The 21,363-nt window shown below is 42.1% G+C and overlaps 1 protein-coding gene across 1 annotated transcript in view; it reads left to right on the top strand.

Annotated features, from left to right (window-relative positions):
• The window catches only part of kcnh1a (potassium voltage-gated channel, subfamily H (eag-related), member 1a), an 80,753-nt gene that overhangs the window by 7,496 nt on the left and 51,894 nt on the right, over window positions 1-21,363 (top strand). The window contains exons 2-6 of the mRNA XM_060933267.1: window positions 2,484-2,607; window positions 6,129-6,235; window positions 6,615-6,743; window positions 9,194-9,312; window positions 12,311-12,703. Of these exons, the coding sequence (XP_060789250.1) occupies window positions 2,484-2,607; window positions 6,129-6,235; window positions 6,615-6,743; window positions 9,194-9,312; window positions 12,311-12,703 (872 nt within the window). The remainder of the gene's footprint in view (window positions 1-2,483; window positions 2,608-6,128; window positions 6,236-6,614; window positions 6,744-9,193; window positions 9,313-12,310; window positions 12,704-21,363) is intronic.

Here is a 21,363-nt window from a genome sequence, read left to right as displayed (position 1 = left end):
GAAGTTTGCAAATGAACATCTAAATAAGCCTGATGCATTTTGGAAACAAGTCCTGTGGACTGATGAAATCAAAATAGAACTTTTTGGCCACAATGTGCAAAAGTATGTTTGGAGAAAAAAGGGTGCCAAATTCCAGGAAAAGAACACCTCTCCAACTCTGAAGCATGGGTGTGGATTGATCATGCTTTGGGGTTGTGTTGCAGCCAGTGGCACAGGGCACATTTCACTGGTCGAGGGAAGCATGGATTCGAATAAATACCAGCAAACTCTGGAAGCAAACATCACACCATCTGTAAAAAAGTTGAAATTAAAAAGAGGGCGGGTCCTACAATAAGACGATGATCCAAAACACACCTCAAAATCTACAATGGAATCCCTCAAGAGGCCCAAGCTGAAGGTTTTGCCCGGGCCCTCACAGTCCCCTGACCTAAACATCATTGAAAATCTGTGGATAGATCTCAAAAGAGCAGGGCGTGCAAGACAGCCCAAGAAACTTGTAGAACTGGAAGCCTTTTGCAAGGACGAATGTGTGAAAATCCCCCAGGTCAGAACTGAAAGATTATTAGCCGGCTACAAAAAGTGTTTACAAGCTGTGATACTTGCCAAAGGGGGGGTTACTAGGTACTAACCATGCAGGGTGCCCAAACTTTTGCTTCGGGCCCTTTTCCTTTTTTGTCATTTTGAAAATGTAAAAGATAAAAAAAAAAAAAAAAATTTGCTTAAAATATAAAGGGAATGAGTCATCTTTAACTTTATGCCTTTTGGAGATCATTTCATCTTCAACTTGCTTAACTGTTCACAGTAACAGCAATTTTGACCAGGGGTGCCCAAACTTTTGCATACCGCTGTAGCTGCAGAAGTCTCTGTTGAAGCTGAAAGATGATCTATCAAATCCTCCATTCCATTCTTACTCACTCTCGTAGACTTTTCGCTCACCCTATAAACATCGTATTTCATTCGAAGTGTACTGTGCAGAGTGTATTTTCAAAAATCCACAGTGTGATGCTTTAACCCCTCTTTTCTGTTTAACTTTTCAGTTTGGACTTTATCACGTAGACAGACAGGTACAGACCACATGAAGAAACACACTTCCTCTGTAATCTCTTTTCCACCTCTGCGTTCAGTGATCTGATGTTCTATACCAATTTCTGTTAATTTACAGAGTTTCACTCATCAGTAATATCTGATAGATCACAACAGGAGTCTTTATATACTGCACGTCTCCTTACAGTGGACGAATGAATCGTTGTAAAATAACAAACGTTGGCATGGAACGGTTCCTTTTTTTGTTTTTCCCTCCATAGTGGTGTGTGTGTGTGTGTGTGTGTGTGTGGCTTTGTAGTTTTAGTTTAGAAAACATGTCTACTGTCTGTGACGACCATCCCGTTTACACCAGAGCAGAGCGTATCTTGTTACAGACATTCTTGTTTTCAAAAATCCTCCACTTGGATGTTTTTGATTGAATATATTAAAATGTTGACATGATCTACAGTACTGTGCAAAAGTCTTAGCCCCCCCTTTTTTTTCATACAAACTTTGTTATTGAGTTCTATTTTTATTACTTCTACATTATCGAGTCAAAACATTACAAAAACATTTTAGAGTCTAAACATTTGGGTTTTTTTCCAGCACAAAATTAAATGTTGCAGAAAAAAAAAGTTTGTATCTGAGCAGTATATTCCATAAGAGAGCACTTTTTAGATGAAAAAAGAAACCATAATGAAAGCTGCTGGGTTTTGGTGTAAAATGAAGAAGTGAGTGTGACAGTCAAAGTGTCCAGAAGAACTGCGGCTGGTTCTGGAAGATGCTCAGGAAAACCTACAGATCATTTCCGCATAAAACTGACCTCACTGGACCTCAGACGGATTTTTAATTTTTTTTTAAAGCAAAGCATCGTCTCACACCAAATACTGACTTTGCTTCATTTATTATGGCGTACTGATTACTGTTTATAGTATTTTTTAATGTTGAAACATTTCATTTCATTATTTTTTAAGCCATTTTTGGTCGACAGCATTTTTACGTACCTAAGACTTTTGCACAGGACTGTTGGTTAGAATTGCTGGATGAGAACGACTCTTATAATAACATACTGTATGTATAATAAGGAAAGGAACCTGAAGTGTAAGGAGGTAGCACATGGTTTGGTTTTAGATTAACAGAATTGGATTTATTTCAACAAGTTGTGATTTGTATTTTAAAATCTTATTCATATTTTAACTTACTTCAGTGATAATATCAATAATATTAAAAAGACTGGAGGCCAAAAAAAACCCAAAAACCAAAGATTTTCCATCATAATATTCGTCTCAGCTCAAAATGAACTGGACATCGTCTCTGTGACATTAGTTTTAAAAGATGCACATAAATAATTTTTACCATTTGTTCCACCTTCAGGAAAAGATTGAAATTGAGAGAACGTCATCAATGGTTAACATGTGTACCTGGTCCTTTGGTTCTCGTTCCAATATTTATATCCACAGATACAAATTTTGTCCTGGGGAATGCTCAGATCGTGGACTGGCCCATCGTCTATAGTAACGATGGATTCTGCAAACTGTCTGGATATCACCGTGCTGAGGTCATGCAGAAGAGCAGCACCTGCAGGTAACACAACGTAATCACCGTCTCCCCAAATCTCCACCACAACTGTTTACTCACTTCATCTTATTATTCAAGAACATATTATTTAAAAGTGACACACAATCAGACCTACCAACCCCAGAGAGAGGAATAAAGACATGGAGGTAAAAATAAAGAACTTGTAAAAATAAAACTATTTCTCAAAAAGACCCTCAAACTCATTACAGTTTTAAAGACACCTCAGAACAGAAAAAAAAACATTCCTACTCCTTTATTAATCTTTTTATTGCACAATCATAGCCATTAGCATACAGTGCACCTTAAGTGTGTGTGTGTGTGTGTGTGTGTGTGTGTGTGTGTGTGTGTACAGATTCAATTTAAACAAAAAAAAAAAGGGGAAATATAATTAAGAGTTCCAAAACCACACAGTGTGTGTGTGAGAGACAGAACACAGCGACCAGAATTATTGCCATATGATTCAATCATGATGGTGAAAGAGCAAAAGCAAAATCATCACACTTTACAATCATAATATGACTATTATAGGGAAAACCTTCAGAGGAACCGGACTCTAAAAGGAACTCATCCTCATCTGGAAAGTGACAATAAACCAACGATAAGATTTTTAAACCTTTTTCAAAGCATTTGTACTCATTTACACCTCAAATCTTAAAGTATTGCTCTAATGGAAGAAAATATATCTAATTTTACACTTTTATTTCCAAAAAGAAGCAAAATTATCTGCCAGTATAAAAAAGAAAATTGAAAGCTTGAAGTGAATTAAAGCATCAAAAACAGGCTGAAGAACTTTATAGTTGATTTATAATAATCTCATAATAAAAAAAAGATAAATTTGCCCATATGAAAGACATTTTGCAGTGCTAAAAAGTTTGACCAGTGTGTTGATTCATGATTAAATTGCATACACACACAGGCCACTTTATTAGGTACACCTCGCTAGTACCGGGTTGGACCCCCATTTTGCCTTTTCTGCCTTAATTCTTCATGGCATGGTTTCAGCAAGGTGCCAGAAATGTTCTTCAGAAATTTTGGTCCATATTGACAAAATAGCATCATACAGTTGCTGCAGATTTATCGGCTACACATCCATGATGGGGGCGGCACAGTGGTGTAGTGGTTAGCGCTGTCGCCTCACAGCAAGAAGGTCCGGGTTTGAGCCCCGTGGCCGGCGAGGGCCTTTCTGTGCGGAGTTTGCATGTTCTCCCCGTGTCCGCGTGGGTTTCCTCCGGGTGCTCCGGTTTCCCCCACAGTCCAAAGACATGCAGGTTAGGTTAACTGGTGACTCTAAATTGAGCGTAGGTGTGAATGTGAGTGTGAATGGTTGTCTGTGTCTATGTGTCAGCCCTGTGATGACCTGGCGACTTGTCCAGGGTGAACCCCGCCTTTCGCTCGTAGTCAGCTGGGATAGGATCCAGCTCGCCTGCGACCCTGTAGAACAGGATAAAGCGGCTACAGATAATGAGATGAGATGAGATGAGATGAGACATCCACGATGTGAACCTCCCGTTCCACCACATCCCAAAGGTGTTCCATTAGATTGAGATCTGGTGACTGTTGAGGCAGTGAACTCGTCATCATGTTCAAGAAACCAGTTAGAGATTATTTGAGCTTTGAGACATGGCACGTTATCCTGTGGTCATAGAGAGATGGACATGGTGCCAAAGTGTGCCAAGAAAATATCCCACACACCATTACATCACCACCACCACCAGCCTGAACTGTTGATAAAAGGCAGGATGGATCCATGCTTTCATGTTGTTGATGCCAAATTCTGACCCTACCATCTGAACGTCGCAGAAGAAATCAAGACTCATCAGACCAGGCAATGTTTTTCCAATCTTCTATTGTCCAATTTTGGTGAGCCCGTGTGAATTGTAGCCTCAGTTTCCTGTTCTGAGCTGACAGGAGTGGCATCTGGTGTGGTCTTCTGCTGCTGTAGCCCATCTGCTTCAAGGTTTGACGTGTTGTGTGTTCAGAGATGATTGTAATACCTGGTACCGAGTGGTTATTTGAGTTACTGTTGCCTTTCTATCATCTCAAACCAGTCTGGCCATTCTCCCCTAACCTCTGGCATCAACAAGCCATTTTCGCTCAGAGAACTGACGCTCACTGGATAATTTCTCTTTTCCAGCTAATTCTCTGTAAACCCTACAGATGGTTGCGTGTGAAAATCCCAGTAGATCAGCAGGTTCTGAAATACTCAGACCAGCCTGTCTGACACCAACACCCATGCCACGTTCAAAGTCACTTAAGTCACCTTCCTTCCCCGTTCTGATGTTTGGTGTGAACTTCAGCAGGTCGTCTTGACCATGTCTACGTACCTAACTGCACTGAGTTGCTGCCATGTGATTGGCTGATTAGATATTTGCGTTAACAAGCAGATGAACAGGTGAACCTAATAAAGTGGCCAGTGAGTGTATGTCGCGGCGAACGCCCTTTATGTCAGCCGGTATGCAAGCGCGTTAATTACTCACCTGCGCGCAATCAAGGAGAACAAAGCGACACGCTGACTTCCTGGTCGGGTGCGAGGACTGAACAGCAAAAAATAAGCTGCTGCAGCGCCAAATACAAACTCGATCACTTGCCGAGCATTTTGTGAAGCTGTGTAGAAGTTGTCAAGATCTGAACAGACGGCCGGTAAGCTCGCATTTATTTTTATTTTGTTGTGAATGCGAGGAAATTGTTGCGCTGACGGGGCAGTGAGATGCGGGGAAAATGTTTGTGTTTGTCGCGTCTTAAGGTTTAAATATTCACATGGTGCTTTGTGTAATTGTTGGCTGGTAAGGGTTATTGCAACTTGCTTTGTTTGGTCCGGTAAAAGGTGTGGCAACTTGCTTGGTCTCATGTTTGAAATGGCCCAGTTTAGATGTGGCTTGATGCGCGGATATTATTGCGCTGAATCCTTGGGTGCCAGTGAAGACATGGTTTACAAGCATGTATCTTTTTCTACTTGCATACAGTGCATGTTTAAAACGAACTGAAAGTATTTCATTGCTAAAATGTTCATGGTGGATATGGTTTGTAAATATGTAGGTTGGCTTGTTACTCGGTAACTCATTTATTGGGTTTAGTAACTTGCTTAATTCATTATGGCCCTTGTGGTTAAAATGTATTTTAATATTTTGATGCATTTACATTGAAACAATTCATTCAAAATCCTGTCTTAAGTTAAAGTAAATTCTATCTATTTTCACATACATGTATTTAATGTTAAGCTTCTGATGATCATTTTTTGTGTAACTGCTTTTATAAAAAGAAAAAAACTGTGCAAATTGGTAAATGGATGGTGTTTGTCTTTTAAGATTTTTCACCTGCAAAGGAAAAAATAAAAGGAAAAAGATGGAACAAAGGCCTGGTTTGAGTGAATTCCAGTTTTAATGTTCAGCATTGGTATTACCCTTCAAGTGTGGGATAAGCACAGCAAAGGAGCAAAACACTTGACAGTGTATATTTCTATTACTCTACTGTATATAATATAATCAGGATTTTCAGTAAATCCACGTTTGTTGTTGTTTTATTGCCAGTTTTATGTATGGCGAGCTCACAGACAGAGAAACGATGGAGAAAGTGCGACTGACATTTGAGAACTATGAGATGAATTCATTCGAGATCCTAATGTACAAGAAGAATAGTGAGTACCAACACACACACACACACACACAGTGAGTATTACGGTAGGAGCAGAAACACAGCAGTCTTAACCCTGAACTCCATCATGAATACGCATGAGTCTGAGAATTGAAAGCATGTTCACTTTTATAGAAAAACAACTTTCATGGTACATGGAATAAACTTTTATTAATAATAATAATAATAATAATAATAATAATAATAATAAAGTCATGCACCATAAGGAAACTGTAATTAGCCAAAACATTTTGTCATCGTTGCTCGGATTAATGTTCGAGTTGGATTTAAATGTAGACATTGTTGTATGAACCTGCACTGCTGTAATCTGTGTGTGTGTGTGTGTGTGTGTGTGTGTGTGTGTGTGTGTGTGTGTGTGTTAGGAACACCAGTGTGGTTCTTTGTGAAAATTGCTCCCATACGGAACGAACAGGAGAAAGTAGTGCTTTTCCTTTGCACATTTAATGACATCACAGCCTTCAAACAGCCAATTGAAGACGAGTCCTATAAAGGTGGGTGTGACCATAAAACCTCCGTGTGTCATGATTATGTACTGTACGAGGCCCGATCAAAAACTTCCAGGACTGTTCCTGTTGCGAACCAACAGAGCAGTAACTCTCATGAGTCAGTATGTTGCATGATGTCATGCTAATGTTCATGTACGCTTTTGCAGCTTGTGCAGAGTGCAGGCGTTTGTAATCGGCAATAGAGACCTTTGAAATTCTTCAGCAAGCCTACAGCAATGAAGTAATGAGCCGGGTGAGGAGTTTTGAGTGGCATCTGTGCCTCCAGTGACCTCCTGCCCCCTTGAAGCGCATTGCGCAAATTGCAAATGCGAACGTTAACACGGGTCCCGATGTTGACAGTGCGATGTCATGAGGCATACTGACTGTTCCGCACTCTGTTCGCTAGCAACAGAAACAATTCCGGAACTTTCTGATCGCGCATGATATGTATTGTAGTGCACCATTTTCCCTCTTTGTAGTCAGTGATTAATATCCACTTTACTCATGATACCCTGTGGCAAGCTTAGTATCTAAAGGTGGGGACACAATACCCAAAATGCACTGCTGTTTTTTTAAGCCCAGCAGTGTGTGTATAGTGATATCTAGTGACCAGAGGTCAAAACTACACACATCCTTTACTCAAGAAGAAGTACAGATACTTGTGTAAAAATATACTGTGGTAAAAGTTGTCCTGGGTATGACTTTAAACTGGAACCAGTGGTGAGTCTCAGGTCTGGGAAGACTTGAGTATTGGGGAAAGTGGAGTTACCCCTTAATCACCATTGCTCCCAGGTCCACTCTGACCCGGAGTGGTAGCACCTGCCTGGGTTCTAGTTATGGGTTAAATAGTACATCACCAATAAGGTGCTGGCAGCAGGGCGCTTTTTGGTGCAATGTGGCAGATGAACCCAGCAGGGTCAATGGCACACCACCAGATGGCATGCGGAAGAGTCACTCAAATGGCCAACGGATTGCATCACTCAGCAAGTCAGTTGTCATTGCGGGGCAACTTCCATACCCGTCAGGTCTGTGGCACTTTTGTGCACCACTTGGCATCAGGTCTGGAGGTCCAGAGAGACAACACGATGGGGGCATGACATCATTTGTCTTACCTTACTGTGCAAGGCGCTTCATTAGACGAGAAGAATAGTATGCGAGAGCTCACACGGTCAGACGTTCTGTGGCGGCTCGGCCAGGCCATTCATGCCACCACTGTGGTCGACTCGGTCACTCTGGTGTGGGATTTGCAGCTGATCTGCGTTTCTGCACATCCTAATGAAGCAGGCATCATTGCTAGCAATGGACAGCTGATGACAACTGTGGTAAAAGTAGAAGTACTCATTCAACTTCTTTAGGTCAAGTGAAAGTGAAAACATGCAGGCTCTGAAATCTACTCAAAGTATAAAGTAGCCCTATGAAGGACATTTCTACCAGCTGTTTCTGTTGAAAGCTAACTGAACCTGATAGTCTTATTCTTTTGGGTGCTCCCATTAGGGATCACCACAGTGGATCATCCATTTCCATCTTATTCTGTCCCGGATTTATGATCTGCATATTTGATTTGGTGTAGGTTTTACACCGGATGCCCTTCCTGACGCAACCCTCCCCAAACTATCTAGGCTTGGGGCTGGCCCTAAGCATGCACTGGCTTGTGCAACTCCAGTGGCTGGGTTCATGTAATATTAATTTAATTTAATATAGAATATGAAGACTTTTAAACTATTTCAAATTCAAATCAACATTGTTTTCATCTTGTTACATCTGTCATGCATGATATGCACGGATGGACACACCAAGGGATCGTCTTTTCTATGTTATTGTCCCATTCATTTAGGTTGAAGTCTTTCTCGATGTTGGGAAGGCAAAATAAAAAAGCATTGAAACTAAAGTAATGTGCCTGATTTGAAAATGTAAGGCATACGGGTGGCATGGTGGTGGCAAGGTTAGCACTGTTGCCTTGCAGCAAGAAGGTTCCAGGTTTGAGCCTCATGGCCAGTGGGGGCCTTTCTGTGTGGAGTTTGCATGTTCTCCCCATGTCTGTGTGGGTTTCCCCCGCAGTTCAAAGACATGCAGATTAAGATTAGGTAAAATACCAAGCCACTGGGTTTGTACAAGCCAGTGCATACTCAGTACCCATCCCAAGCCTGGATAGATTGGGAGGGTTGTGTTAGGAAGGGCATCCAGTGTAAAACCTATATGAAATTTGAAGGCCCAGTGTGAGATAAACTGGTTATTAACCTTCTGAAAGTCATTTATTATTACTTCTCACCTCTGATGGTGACAGATGTGGTTCTGGACACAACCTCAGTGGACTGATAATAGTGAGACATTTCTGATGGACTTGAATCCTACACAATGTTCTACATTATGCATATGCGAGTGTATTAACAGGTATTCTATATATATGTGTGTGTGTGTGTGTGTGTGTGTGTGTGTGTGTGTGTATGTGTTTGTAGGTTGGGGTAAATTTGCACGCCTGACCAGAGCCCTGACCAGCAGTCGAGGCGTCCTGCAGCAGCTCCAGCCCACTGTTCACAAAGGAGAAAATGTTCATAAACATTCCCGTCTGACTGAGGTACAAATCTAACTCAAGTTTATCAGGTTCAGTTACCAGGTATGGCATATCACTTTGTAAGTGTGTAGATATTGACTGTAGTTCATCTGTTTCTCTGCACAAATCATGAACACAAGGTAAAGAGACCACTCCAAGAACTCCACTGAGCAGATGTGATTTGGGTGGTGGTGATGCTGTTGAAGGTTAAAGGATAACTAACATTCACTGTATAAGGAAAAAGATTAGATTTTTTTTGTGCATCTGTTTGTCCATCCGTCTGTCTGTGAATCTGGCTGAGATTCTTATTTTGAGGATGTTTCAGGAATACAGTTTAGTAACAAGAAAGATTAGACTTGTTGGCACTAGTGGCATCCCTGTTGATACCATTGTCTTTGAGTTTTACTTGTTCCAAATCATATATGCTTAGGTGGTGGAAAGGGGGCGGGGGGGATACATTGTGCAGAGCAACAATAATGAGAAAATATTTCTTCACTTCTTAACTCTCCACCTTCTCCTTCATCCTTGACTGCTAAATACATTACATTACAGGTATTTAGCAGATGCTCTTATATAGAACAATTTACAACATACCCAGAGCATCCTGAGAAGCAGCCTGATCCAGGGAATCAAACCAGCAACCTTTTGGTCCCAAAGCTGCTCCAAACCATTAGGCCATGGCTTCCCCCTCACTGATTACTTTTGCCACCTAGATGATTGTGCATATTATCTACTCTAGCAATCTCACCACCTGCCCACAGGATCCAGTCCCATCCACGACACTCCAGACCAACTCACAAAACTGCCTCACCTTCATCATTACAGGTGACTCCATAACATCTGATCAGGTACTGATTGCCATCAAGACTGCAAGAGTTACTCCCATTTTGAAAAAGCCCAAACTAGATACCTCAGACATTAGTAACTACCTGTATCACTTCTTTTTTTTCTTTCAAAAGTTGAGTTGTCTCTCTATCTTACCCATATCTGCTTCCAAGATCCTAACCAGTCTGTCTTCAATGCAGCACACTCCACAGAAACTGCCCTCATGGCTATTACTGAGAAACTTCATGCCACTAGATCAGACCAGCTGTCATTGGTCCTCATCCTCTTGGTGACTTTCAACACAGGACATGTTGACATGTTCACTCAAGACTCTTCTGAGAGTCCATCCTCCTGAGTCTTGAAAGGCATGGAACAAATTGGCAGTGGTTTGCTTTATACCTAGAGGGTCATATCAGGTGACCTGGAGGGGAACCACATTTGCTCTAGACCGATTCTTCCCTGGTGTCCCACAAGTCTCAGTGCTGGGTTCTCTTTTGTTCTACGTCTATATTCGATCTCGATGAGGTCATTTACTCTATACCCACCCCTTTCAGTGAGGTCATTTCCTCTATACATGCTCTCTCTCAGTGAGGTCATATACTCTATACTCATTCTCTTATTGAAGTCATGTACTCACCTGGGTTTTCATACCACTGTTAAGCTGATGACACTCAACTCATAGAAACTAACTCCTAGCAAGAGTGAGCAGCTGTACATCCCTAGAGATGCATCAACATGCCAAGATCTTATGATCTGCCTGGACAACATTCAGATCACACCATCTTACAGTGCATGCAATCTAGGAGGTACTTCTGGACAACCATATTCCTTTTTCACCTTACTGGACCCAGTCATTTAGGTTTCTCCTTCACAACATCAGGAGGATCTGACCTTTCCTGTTCACAGACACTACTCAAGTGCTTGTTTAGTCCTTTGCCATCTCAAGACTGAACTACTGCAACTTGCTCTGCCTCTGGCTTACATGCCTCTGTACACCATCTGGCCCTTGCAACTGATCCAGACTGCAGGTGCTGAACTTGTTTTCAACTTCCTCCCACACCATTCCATTGTTGCATTTAGTCCACTGGATTTCTGCAGCTGCCACATCATATTTAAAACAAATCACACAAAGCCAGAATCAAACCAGCACTCACCCACCTTCAGGCATTTATTATACCTGCTCCACACCATACTCCATTTGAGTGTCTAGCATAGTTCACCTGGACCCATCATCCCTGAAAGTCAAGCTTGACTAAACAAATGTGTTTTCAGCCTCGACTTAAAGTCTGAGACTGTGTCTGAGTCCAAAAAATAATAATTGGAAGGCTGTTACATAGCTCTGGGAAATTTGATTTGACAGACTTGGTGTACATAATTGGACAACATATAACAGTGCATATAATGCAAATAGTGCAACAATGAGGACACAGTATAAGTAATGCAAACTACAAATCACACAGTAAACACAAGGTAAGAAGGTGCAAAATAGACAGTCGTATGCATAATTGGAGGTACACAGGTTTACATAATGAATGAGTTTCAAGCTTGTTTAAGAGAGATATTCCACGTGGGAATAAACTATTTGACTGTCTTGCTGTCTTGGTTTTGGGTGCTCTGAAGTGTTTTACTCAGAGTGATCCCTCAAATTGACAACGGCCAGGATGGGAAAAGTCTGCAATTATATTCTACAAATGATTCTGTAATCTGGACTTATGTAGTTCAATGTTGGACAGCAGGCTACACACAGTTATCTTTTCTGAAGAGTGAATGATGTACTGCAGTTTTCTCTTGGCTTGAGTAGAAGTAGGAAAAAACAAAACAGATAATTATGGAAGATATCAAGATAGTGAGAGATGTGTTGAACTGAACCAATACTGCCTGGGGGAGAATTAATGTTTTGAGTTCTCCTAGAAATAACAGCCTTTGCTGAACCTTTTTTAATGATGCAGATGATGATTCCATCCCATTTGATATTGAGATGACAGTACTAAGGTATTTGAATGACTCCACTATCTCAGCAAATGGGTCCTTTAGAGCAATATGGGGGTTGTTTCCTGAAGTTGATAATCATCTCCTGTGTTTTTTCTTATAGTCACTTTGGATAACAATGCCCACTAAATGCTATAAATGTAAATGTGAGTAACTGTACTATGCCATCTATGTGAAGAGTCCTTTCTTTCCTTGACCACCTGTCCAGGTGCTGCAACTCGGCTCGGACATCCTGCCTCAGTATAAACAGGAGACGCCAAAGACTCCACCGCACATCATCTTACATTACTGCGCCTTCAAGACCACATGGGACTGGGTAATCCTTATCCTCACCTTCTACACAGCCATCATGGTCCCCTACAATGTCTCGTTTAAGACCAAGCAGAACAACGTGGCATGGCTGGTGGTGGACAGCGTAGTGGACGTCATCTTCCTGGTGGACATCGTCCTGAACTTCCACACCACATTTGTGGGGCCGGCTGGTGAGGTCATCTCTGACCCCAAGCTGATCCGCATGAACTACCTGAAGACATGGTTCGTGATTGACCTGCTGTCTTGCCTCCCCTATGATGTCATCAATGCCTTTGAGAACGTTGATGAGGTCAGTCACCAATTTATTCAATGTCTGCATGGTTTAAAAAAAAAAAGTTTCCCCCCTTAATGCATAGTTTATTAAGCAAAAAAAAAAATATTTTGGCCTTGTCTTGTTCAACTAAATCAGTGTAGAACAAATCATTAATAATGTACGCTGATCACAACACTGGCAAAGCAAAGTACTGATACTAACACAAAGAAAAATGTGAAATATTGATTTTACTATTGATATGTACTACCAGTGTAATACTTTGTAAACCTTCTTACAGCAGTTTACCTATACAGGCAAAAAGCATTATAGTGAACAAACCAAATCCACTCAAATACTTAACCAAGCTAAACAATGCTGGTTTGCATTTTGTACAATCCATCAACAAATCTAGTTTTTGTTTAATTTCCATGATCTCACAGCTTGTTTTTATATAAATGCTTAAGGTCACTTCCTTGCACAGTCGCCTTTAAATTTTTTGTGTGTGGTCAAACTTATTCATACTCTGTTCTATAACTTTGGTCCATGATATGAAAAGTAACAACTGGTAAAATATTTTACCAGAACTACTTTAGAGGCTTCTCAGTATAAGGAATTAATGCACACCTGCCAGCCAATCAGAAATGTTTTTCCCATGGCATGCTATAAAATGTTAAATGCCTTACTCATGAAGTTTGCACAGTGCTAAACTGGAGGTTATACATTTTTCTTACTTGTTAGCAACATTAGCCTCATGGGAAAACTAAAGAAGCAAAATTATGTATCAAAAATGACACTAAAATAGCATACCTATTGGAGAAACTACTCCTTACAACAGCACATGTTCGTTCATTCAGTAAATAATTTAACCTTGCTAGAACACTCATACTGTTCATTTACTCCACAGTAAACTTATGTTTATGATCTTTATATTTTGAATTCCAAAATGATGCATATGTTAGTACAAGACCAACAAACTAATGGTGGTGGTGGTGTCATGAAAACTGCATCCACTGACCTGAGGATGAAAACTGTGGCTAGACTAGACACAACTGCAACACAGCTGCAACTCCCCAGGCTCACTGACAAAGTCCCATCAGAAGAGATGCTTTCAGATGTTAACATAGCTCTACTCACTATCACCACTACCACCATCATGAAAACCAATGAGCTCACAACATGCCACAACAACGGTAATCCTAGAGATACCTCGGTATAAGATCAACAATGCAACATGCACAGAAACCCCCCCCACCCACCCATGGAGGAGATGGTTGGAAGCCAAGATCAATGAAGCCTGGAAGGATATTAGTCAGGTAACAGAGGTGCAGAAGGGCATCATGAGGAACAGGTCCTGGGTGGTAAAAAAATATATAACAAGATGTCCTAAGTGAGGCTTTAGAGACTGCCAAACAAAGACTCACAGCTCTGGCTACTAGGCTGAAAAGATACACCCAAGAAGCAGAGATCAAGGGAATAAATGGCCTGTTCTCCAAAGACCCAGCTTGGGTGTACTCCCAGCTGCAAGAAAATAACAGCACAAGAACAGACAAACCCAGAGCTGAGACTGAGAAATACTGGAAGGCCATATGGGAGAAAGAGGCATCGCACAACACCAATGCCAAGTGGCTGGTGGACCTAAGAGCAGACCACAGCAACATCCCAGAACAAGAACCAGTTACAATCACAAAGGCAGACATCTAACAATGAGTCTCAGGCATGAAGAGCTGGACAGCACCAGGATCTGACGTGATCCACACCTACTGGCTGAAGAAACTAACAGCACTCCATGATCACCTGGCAGCACAAATGAGTGAGCTACAAACGACAGGCACCCACTCCAACTGGCTAACACCGGGCAGGACAGTCCTGGTCATGAAGGATCCCAATAAGGGTACAATACATTCAAACTACCGGCCAATAACCTGCCTTTCCACAACATGGAAGCTACTGTCAGGCATCATAACAGCTAAGTTGAGTGGGCACGAGTCAATACATGAGCAGAGCTCAGAAGGGCATTGGAAACACCAGAAGGTCAAAGCACCAGCTACTGGTCGATAGAGCAATCATCCAAGACTGTAAGACTAGAGACCAACCTGAGCACCGCCTGAATTGACTACAAGAAAGGCTACAACTCGGTGCCCCACACATGGATACTGGAGTGCTTGGCACTATACAAGGCGAACAGTACACGGATAACCTTCATCGAGAACTCTGTGTGGCTGTGGAAAACACTGGTGTCCAAGGCCATCACACAAGTCACTATCAAGTGAGGCATATACCACTGTCCCCACTGCTGTTCTGCTTAGGCCTGAACCCCTCCAGCCAGATCATCACAAAGAGTATGTGGATACAGATTCAGGAGTGGAGTGATCATCAGCCACCTCCTATACACGGATGACATCAAGCTGTATGCTAGGAGTGAACAAGATATCGACTCATTGATCCATCTCACCAGGATCTACAGTGAGGACATCAGGATGTCATTCAGTTTGGATAAGTGTGTCTGCAGGGTGGCAAGGAGAGGGAAGATGATCAGGCTTGATGGGGTGGAGTTACCAAAAGGCAGGATAGCAGACATACAGGACAGCTACAAGTACCTGGGTATCCCACAGGCCAATGAGTGCCATAATGAGGAAGAAAGGAGGTTAGCCATGATCAGATACCTCCAGAGGGTAAGACAGGTTCTGAGAAGCCAGCTCAATGGTAGGAATGACATCCAAGCCATCAACATGCATGCCCTACCAGTCATCAGATAACCAGCTGGAATAGTAAGCTGGCCACAAGAGGAGATAGATGCAGCTGATGTCAAGACATGAAAAGTCCTCACAATGCATGGAGGGTTCCACCAAAAGTCCAGCACCCTGAAACTCTACGAACCATGGAAACAGGGAGGGGGAGGATTAGTGAGTGTCAGAAACATGATCCAGGGTGAAACAAGGAGCATCCATGAATACATTAGAAAGATGGCCCCCTCAGGATGAATGAGTAAGGGAGTGCTTCAGGCAGCAGAAGACAGAGGGTGATGAGTATGAAAAGGAAAAATCATGGAAGACCAAGCCCCTCCATGGGATACACCAGCAGCAAATAGAGGAAGTGGCTGACATCAGTAAGCCCTACCAGTGGCTAGAGAAGGCTGGCTTGGAGGACAGCACAGAGGTTCTGATCATGGCAGCACAAGAACAGGCCCTAAGCACTCGGTCCGTAGAGGCAGGTGTCTACCACAGTAGACAGGACCCAAGGTGCAGACTGTGCAAAGATGCCCTTGAGACAGTCCAGCGCATGTCATCAAGTTTATTTGTATAGCTCTTTTAATAGACATTGTCACAAAGCAACTTTACAGAAAATTAAAGACTTTAAACATATGAGCTACTTTGATCCCGAATAAATTGTAGCCGAGTGTAAGATGCTAGCTGGGACAGTGTACACAGAAGGCATAACCTGGTACAGTGTATGGGAACATCTGTGCCGAGTATGGACAAGAAGTACCCCAGTCTCAATGGGACATATCACCAAAAGTGGTTGAGAACAACAGAGCTAAGATCCTGTGGGACTTCAATATCCAGACTGACAAGTAGGTGCTGGCTAACCAACCAGACACAGTGGTGGTAGACAAGAAGCAGAATAGTGTAGTTGTAATAGATGTGGCAATTCCTGCTGACAGTAGCATCAGGTAGAAGGAGTGCTGCTGGTAAAACTAGAGAGCGCGAGAGAGAGATTGAGAGTGTGTGTGAGTGCTGGTAAAACTACAACCCTGTTTCCAAAAAAAGTTGAGATGCTGTGGAAAATATAAATAAAAACAGAATGCAATGATTTGAAAAATCACGTAAACCCAATATTTCCTTGAAAATAGTTCAAAGACAACAAAATGTTATCAAAATGTTGAATCTGAGAAATTGTATGTTTTTTTGTAAATATGCTCATTTTTAATTTGATTCCTGCAACACGTTTAAAAAAAAAAAAGTTGGGACAGAGGCATGTTTACCACTGTGTTATACCACTTTTTCTTTTACCAACAATCAGTAAGTATTTAGGAACTGAGGACACTAATTGCTGAAGTTTTGAAAGTGAAATTATTACACTTTCTTGCTTGATATGTGACTTTAATTGTTCAAAAATTCCAGGGTCTCTGCTGTTGTATTTTGTGCTTCATAATGCGCCACACATTTTCAGTGGGAGGCAGGCCAGTTTAGCACCCACACTCTTAAGACAAAGCCACACTGTTGTAACATGTACAGAATGTGGCGTGGCATTGTCTTGCTGGTAAAAGTAGGGAAGTACCTGAAAAAGATGTCATCTGAATGGCAACACACCCCCATATCATTACAGATGCTGGGTTTTGAACTTTGTGCTGGTAACAATCGGGATGGTCCTTTTCCTCTTTAGCCTGGATGACACAATGTCCCCTTGTCTCGTCTCGTCTTCTTCCGCTTATCTGGGGCCGGGTCGCGGAGGCAGCAGTCTGAGCATGGAAGCCCAAACTTCCCTTTCCCCAGACACCTCGGCCAGCTCCTCGGGAAGAACACTGAGGCGTTCCCAGGCCAGCCAAGAGACATAGTCCCTCCAGCGTGTCCTGGGTCTTCCCCGGGGCCTCCTCCCGAGGGGACACACCTGGAACACCTCCCCAGGGAGGCATCCAGGAGGCATCCGAAAGAGATGCCCGAGCCACCTCAGCTGATTCCTCTCGATGTGGAGGAGCAGTGGCTCTACTCCGAGCTCCTCCCGAGTGGCTGTGCTTCTCACCCTATCTCTAAGGGAGCGCCCAGCCACCCTGCGAAGGAAACTCATTTCGGCCGCTTGTATCCGCGATCTTGTTCTTTCAGTCATTACCCAAAGCTCATGACCATAGGTGAGAGTCAGAACGTAGATCAACCGGTAAATCGAGAGCTTCGCCTTTGGCTCAGCTCCTTCTTCACCACAACGGACCGGTAAAGCGACCGCATCACTGCGGAGGCTGCACCGATCCGCCTGTCAGTCTCACGCTCCATCCTTCCCTCACTCGTGAACAAGATCCCGAGATACTTAAACTCCTCCACTTGAGGCAGGACTTCTCCACCAACCTGGACAACCAACATGTCCATGATTTTCAAAAATGGTTCGAAATGCGGACTCGTCAGACCACAGCACACTTTTTCACTTTGTGTCAGTCCATCTCAGATGAACTCGAGCCAAGAGAATGTGGCAGCGTTTCTACACGTTGTTGATATTCGGCTTTCACTTTGCATGGTAGATGCAGCAACAAACTGTTTAATGACCACAGTTTTCTGAAGTGTTCTCTAAGGCTACGTTCACACTGCAGGCTGAAGTGACTCAAATCCAATCTTTTCGCCCATATGTGACCTGTATCCGATCTTTTATTGACAATATGAACGACACAGATCCGATTTTTTCAAATCCGACCCAGGCCGTTTGGATATGTGGTCCTAATTCCGATTCCTATCCGCTCTTTTCATATGCGACTTCAGTCTGAACTGCCAGGTCGCATTCATCCGACTTACACGTCATCAACAAGCCACAAACGTCACTATTCTGCGCTGAAGTAGGCGTCGGGTCTCTCAAAAAAGTTACAACAACATGGCGCATAATCACGGGCGCAGATAGAGGGTGGGACGAGTCATATTTAAATTCACCTCGTTCGGTCCCCCCCACTTATAGGGAGGAAAAACGTCTATGCTGTCTTTCTTTGCATAAGGCAAACCTCACGGAAAAATCAAAAGACTAATTACCATTCGGTTTATTGAGGTGCACAGCAATGTATACATAGTTGCAACAACTCACATAAAACAAAACAAAGACTGATATTCGGTTGGTTGAGCTGCGCAGACTGCACAGGTTGCGAGCTCGAGCTTGGTTGCTATGGTTACTAACAACAAGTTTGACAGGCATATCGGGGTTGGGGTTGGTTTGCTGGCAGCTTTGTCCCCCCCCAGTTTTTTGTCCCTCCCAGTTCAAAAAAACGTATCTGCGCCCCTGCGGATGACATCAATGCGAGGGACGCTTCGGGCTGTGAAGGTTCTGAATCTTCTCAATGGAAGGACGCAGAGGTTAGGGAGCTGATTTCCATTTGGGGGGATGCAGCTATTCAAGCTAGATTGGATGAGTCATACCGCAACCGGGCGGTTTTACTTCCGTAAACACTGGCCATGCTCACTGCGTGTGACGTCGTCGTATCCTGCAATGCGCATGCAGAACACTTTTAGGTCGCTTTTCGTTCATACTGAGGATCACATACAAGTCGCATATATTTGTTAATGTGAACGACCTCTAACTGACGTAGTAATATCCTTTATATAATCATGTCGGTTTTTAATGCAATACTGCCTGATGGATTGAAGATCATTTTCAAAAATGAAACCAAAACCAACAACCATGTTGGTTTTCAGCCTTGCTCCTTACGTGCAGAGATTTTGCAGGATTCTCTGAATCTTTTGATGATATTATGGATTGTCGATGGTGAAATCCATAAAACTCCTTGCACTTTTATATTAAGAAACATTGTTCTTAAACTGTTGAACTATTCGCCCATGCAGTTTTTCACAAAGTGGTGAACCTTACCCCATCCTTGCTTGTGAGCAACTGAGTCTTTCCAGTTACTAATTAACCTGTTTACCTGCAGAATGTTCTAAATAGGTGTTTTTTGAGCAATCCACAACTTTCCCAGTCTTGTTGCCCCTCTCCCAGCTTTTTTGTTACAGGCATCAAATTCAAAATGAATGTATATTTACAAAAACCAATAAAGTTTATCAGCTTGAACATTAAATATATTGTCTTTGTATTGTATTCGATTGAATATAAGCTGAAAAGGATTTGCAAATCATTGTATTCTTTTCTTTTTACCCAGCATCACAACTTTTTTGGAATTATGGTTGTAAATTAATAATACAACCCCGATTCCAAAAAAGTTGGGACAAAGTACAAATTGTAAATAAAAACGGAATGCAATGATGTGGAAGTTTCAAAATTCCATATTTTATTCAGAATAGAACATAGATGACATATCAAATGTTTAAACTGAGAAAATGTATCATTTAAAGAGAAAAATTAGGTGATTTTAAATTTCATGACAAAAACACATCTCAAAAAAGTTGGGACAAGGCCATGTTTCCCACTGTGAGACATCCCCTTTTCTCTTTACAACAGTCTGTAAACGTCTGGGGACTGAGGAGACAAGTTGCTCAAGTTTAGGGATAGGAATGTTAACCCATTCATGTCTAACGTAGGATTCTAGTTGCTCAACTGTCTTAGGTCTTTTTTGTCGTACATCTTCCATTTTATGATGCACCAAATGTTTTCTATGGGTGAAAGATCTGGACTGCAGGCTGGCCAGTTCAGTACCCGGACCCTTTTTCTACGCCATGATGCTGTAATTGATGCAGTATGTGGTTTGGCATTGTCATGTTGGAAAATGCAAGGTCTTCCCTGAAAGAGACGCCATCTGGATGGGAGCATATGTTGCTCTAGAACCTGGATATACCTTTCAGCATTGATGGTGTCTTTCCAGATGTGTAAGCTGCCCATGCCACATGCACTAATGCAACCCCATACCATCAGAGATGCAGGCTTCTGAACTGAGCACTGATAACAACTCGGGCCGTCCTTCTCCTCTTTAGTCTGAATGACACGGCGTCCCTGATTTCCATAAAGAACTTCAAATTTTGATTCGTCTGACCACAGAACAGTTTTCCACTTTGCCACAGTCCATTTTAAATGAGCCTTGGCCCAGAGAAGACGTCTGCGCTTCTGGATCATGTTTAGATACGGCTTCTTCTTTGAACTATAGAGTTTTAGCTGGCAACGGCGGATGACACGGTGAATTGTGTTCACAGATAATGTTCTCTGGAAATATTCCTGAGCCCATTTTGTGATTTCCAATACAGAAGCATGCCTGTATGTGATGCAGTGCCGTCTAAGGGCCCGAAGATCACGGGCACCCAGTATGGTTTTCCGGCCTTGACCCTTACGCACAGAGGTTCTTCCAGATTCTCTGAATCTTTTGATGATATTATGCACTGTAGATGATGATATGTTCAAACTCTTTGCAATTTTACACTGTTGAACTCCTTTCTGATATTGCTCCACTATTTGTCGGTGCAGAATTAGGGGGATTGGTGATCCTCTTCCCATCTTTACTTCTGAGAGCCGCTGCTACTCCAAGATGCTCTTTTTATACCCAGTCATGTTAATGACCTATTGCCAATTGACCTAATGAGTTGCAATTTGGTCCTCCAGCTGTTCCTTTTTTGTACCTTTAACTTTTCCAGCCTCTTATTGCCCCTGTCCCAACTTTTTTGAGATGTGTTGCTGTCATGAAATTTCAAATGAGCCAATATTTGGCATGAAATTTCAAAATGTCTCACTTTCGACATTTGATATGTTGTCTATGTTCTATTGTGAATACAATATCAGTTTTTGAGATTTGTAAATTATTGCATTCCGTTTTTATTTACAATTTGTTCTCTGTCCCAACTTTTTTGGAATCGGGGTTGTAAAATGAACACAGCAATTCACAGTATCTGAGTATACAGGTAAAAAGTTTTTATATTTAGTTTCATTGCACTGACAGTTACACCCAACATTGTATGTATGACAATTGGAGGTAGCTAGATAACTGTTCTAACTAACAGAATCCAGCTGTCATATGGTAGCTACAGTATTAGTCAAAAGTTTGAACACACCTTCTAATTCAATGTTTTTCTCTT

Source organism: Neoarius graeffei, chromosome 11 (assembly GCF_027579695.1).
Source record: "Neoarius graeffei isolate fNeoGra1 chromosome 11, fNeoGra1.pri, whole genome shotgun sequence".
Lineage (NCBI taxonomy): Eukaryota > Metazoa > Chordata > Actinopteri > Siluriformes > Ariidae > Neoarius > Neoarius graeffei.
This window is presented reverse-complemented; position numbering and strand designations above follow the sequence as displayed.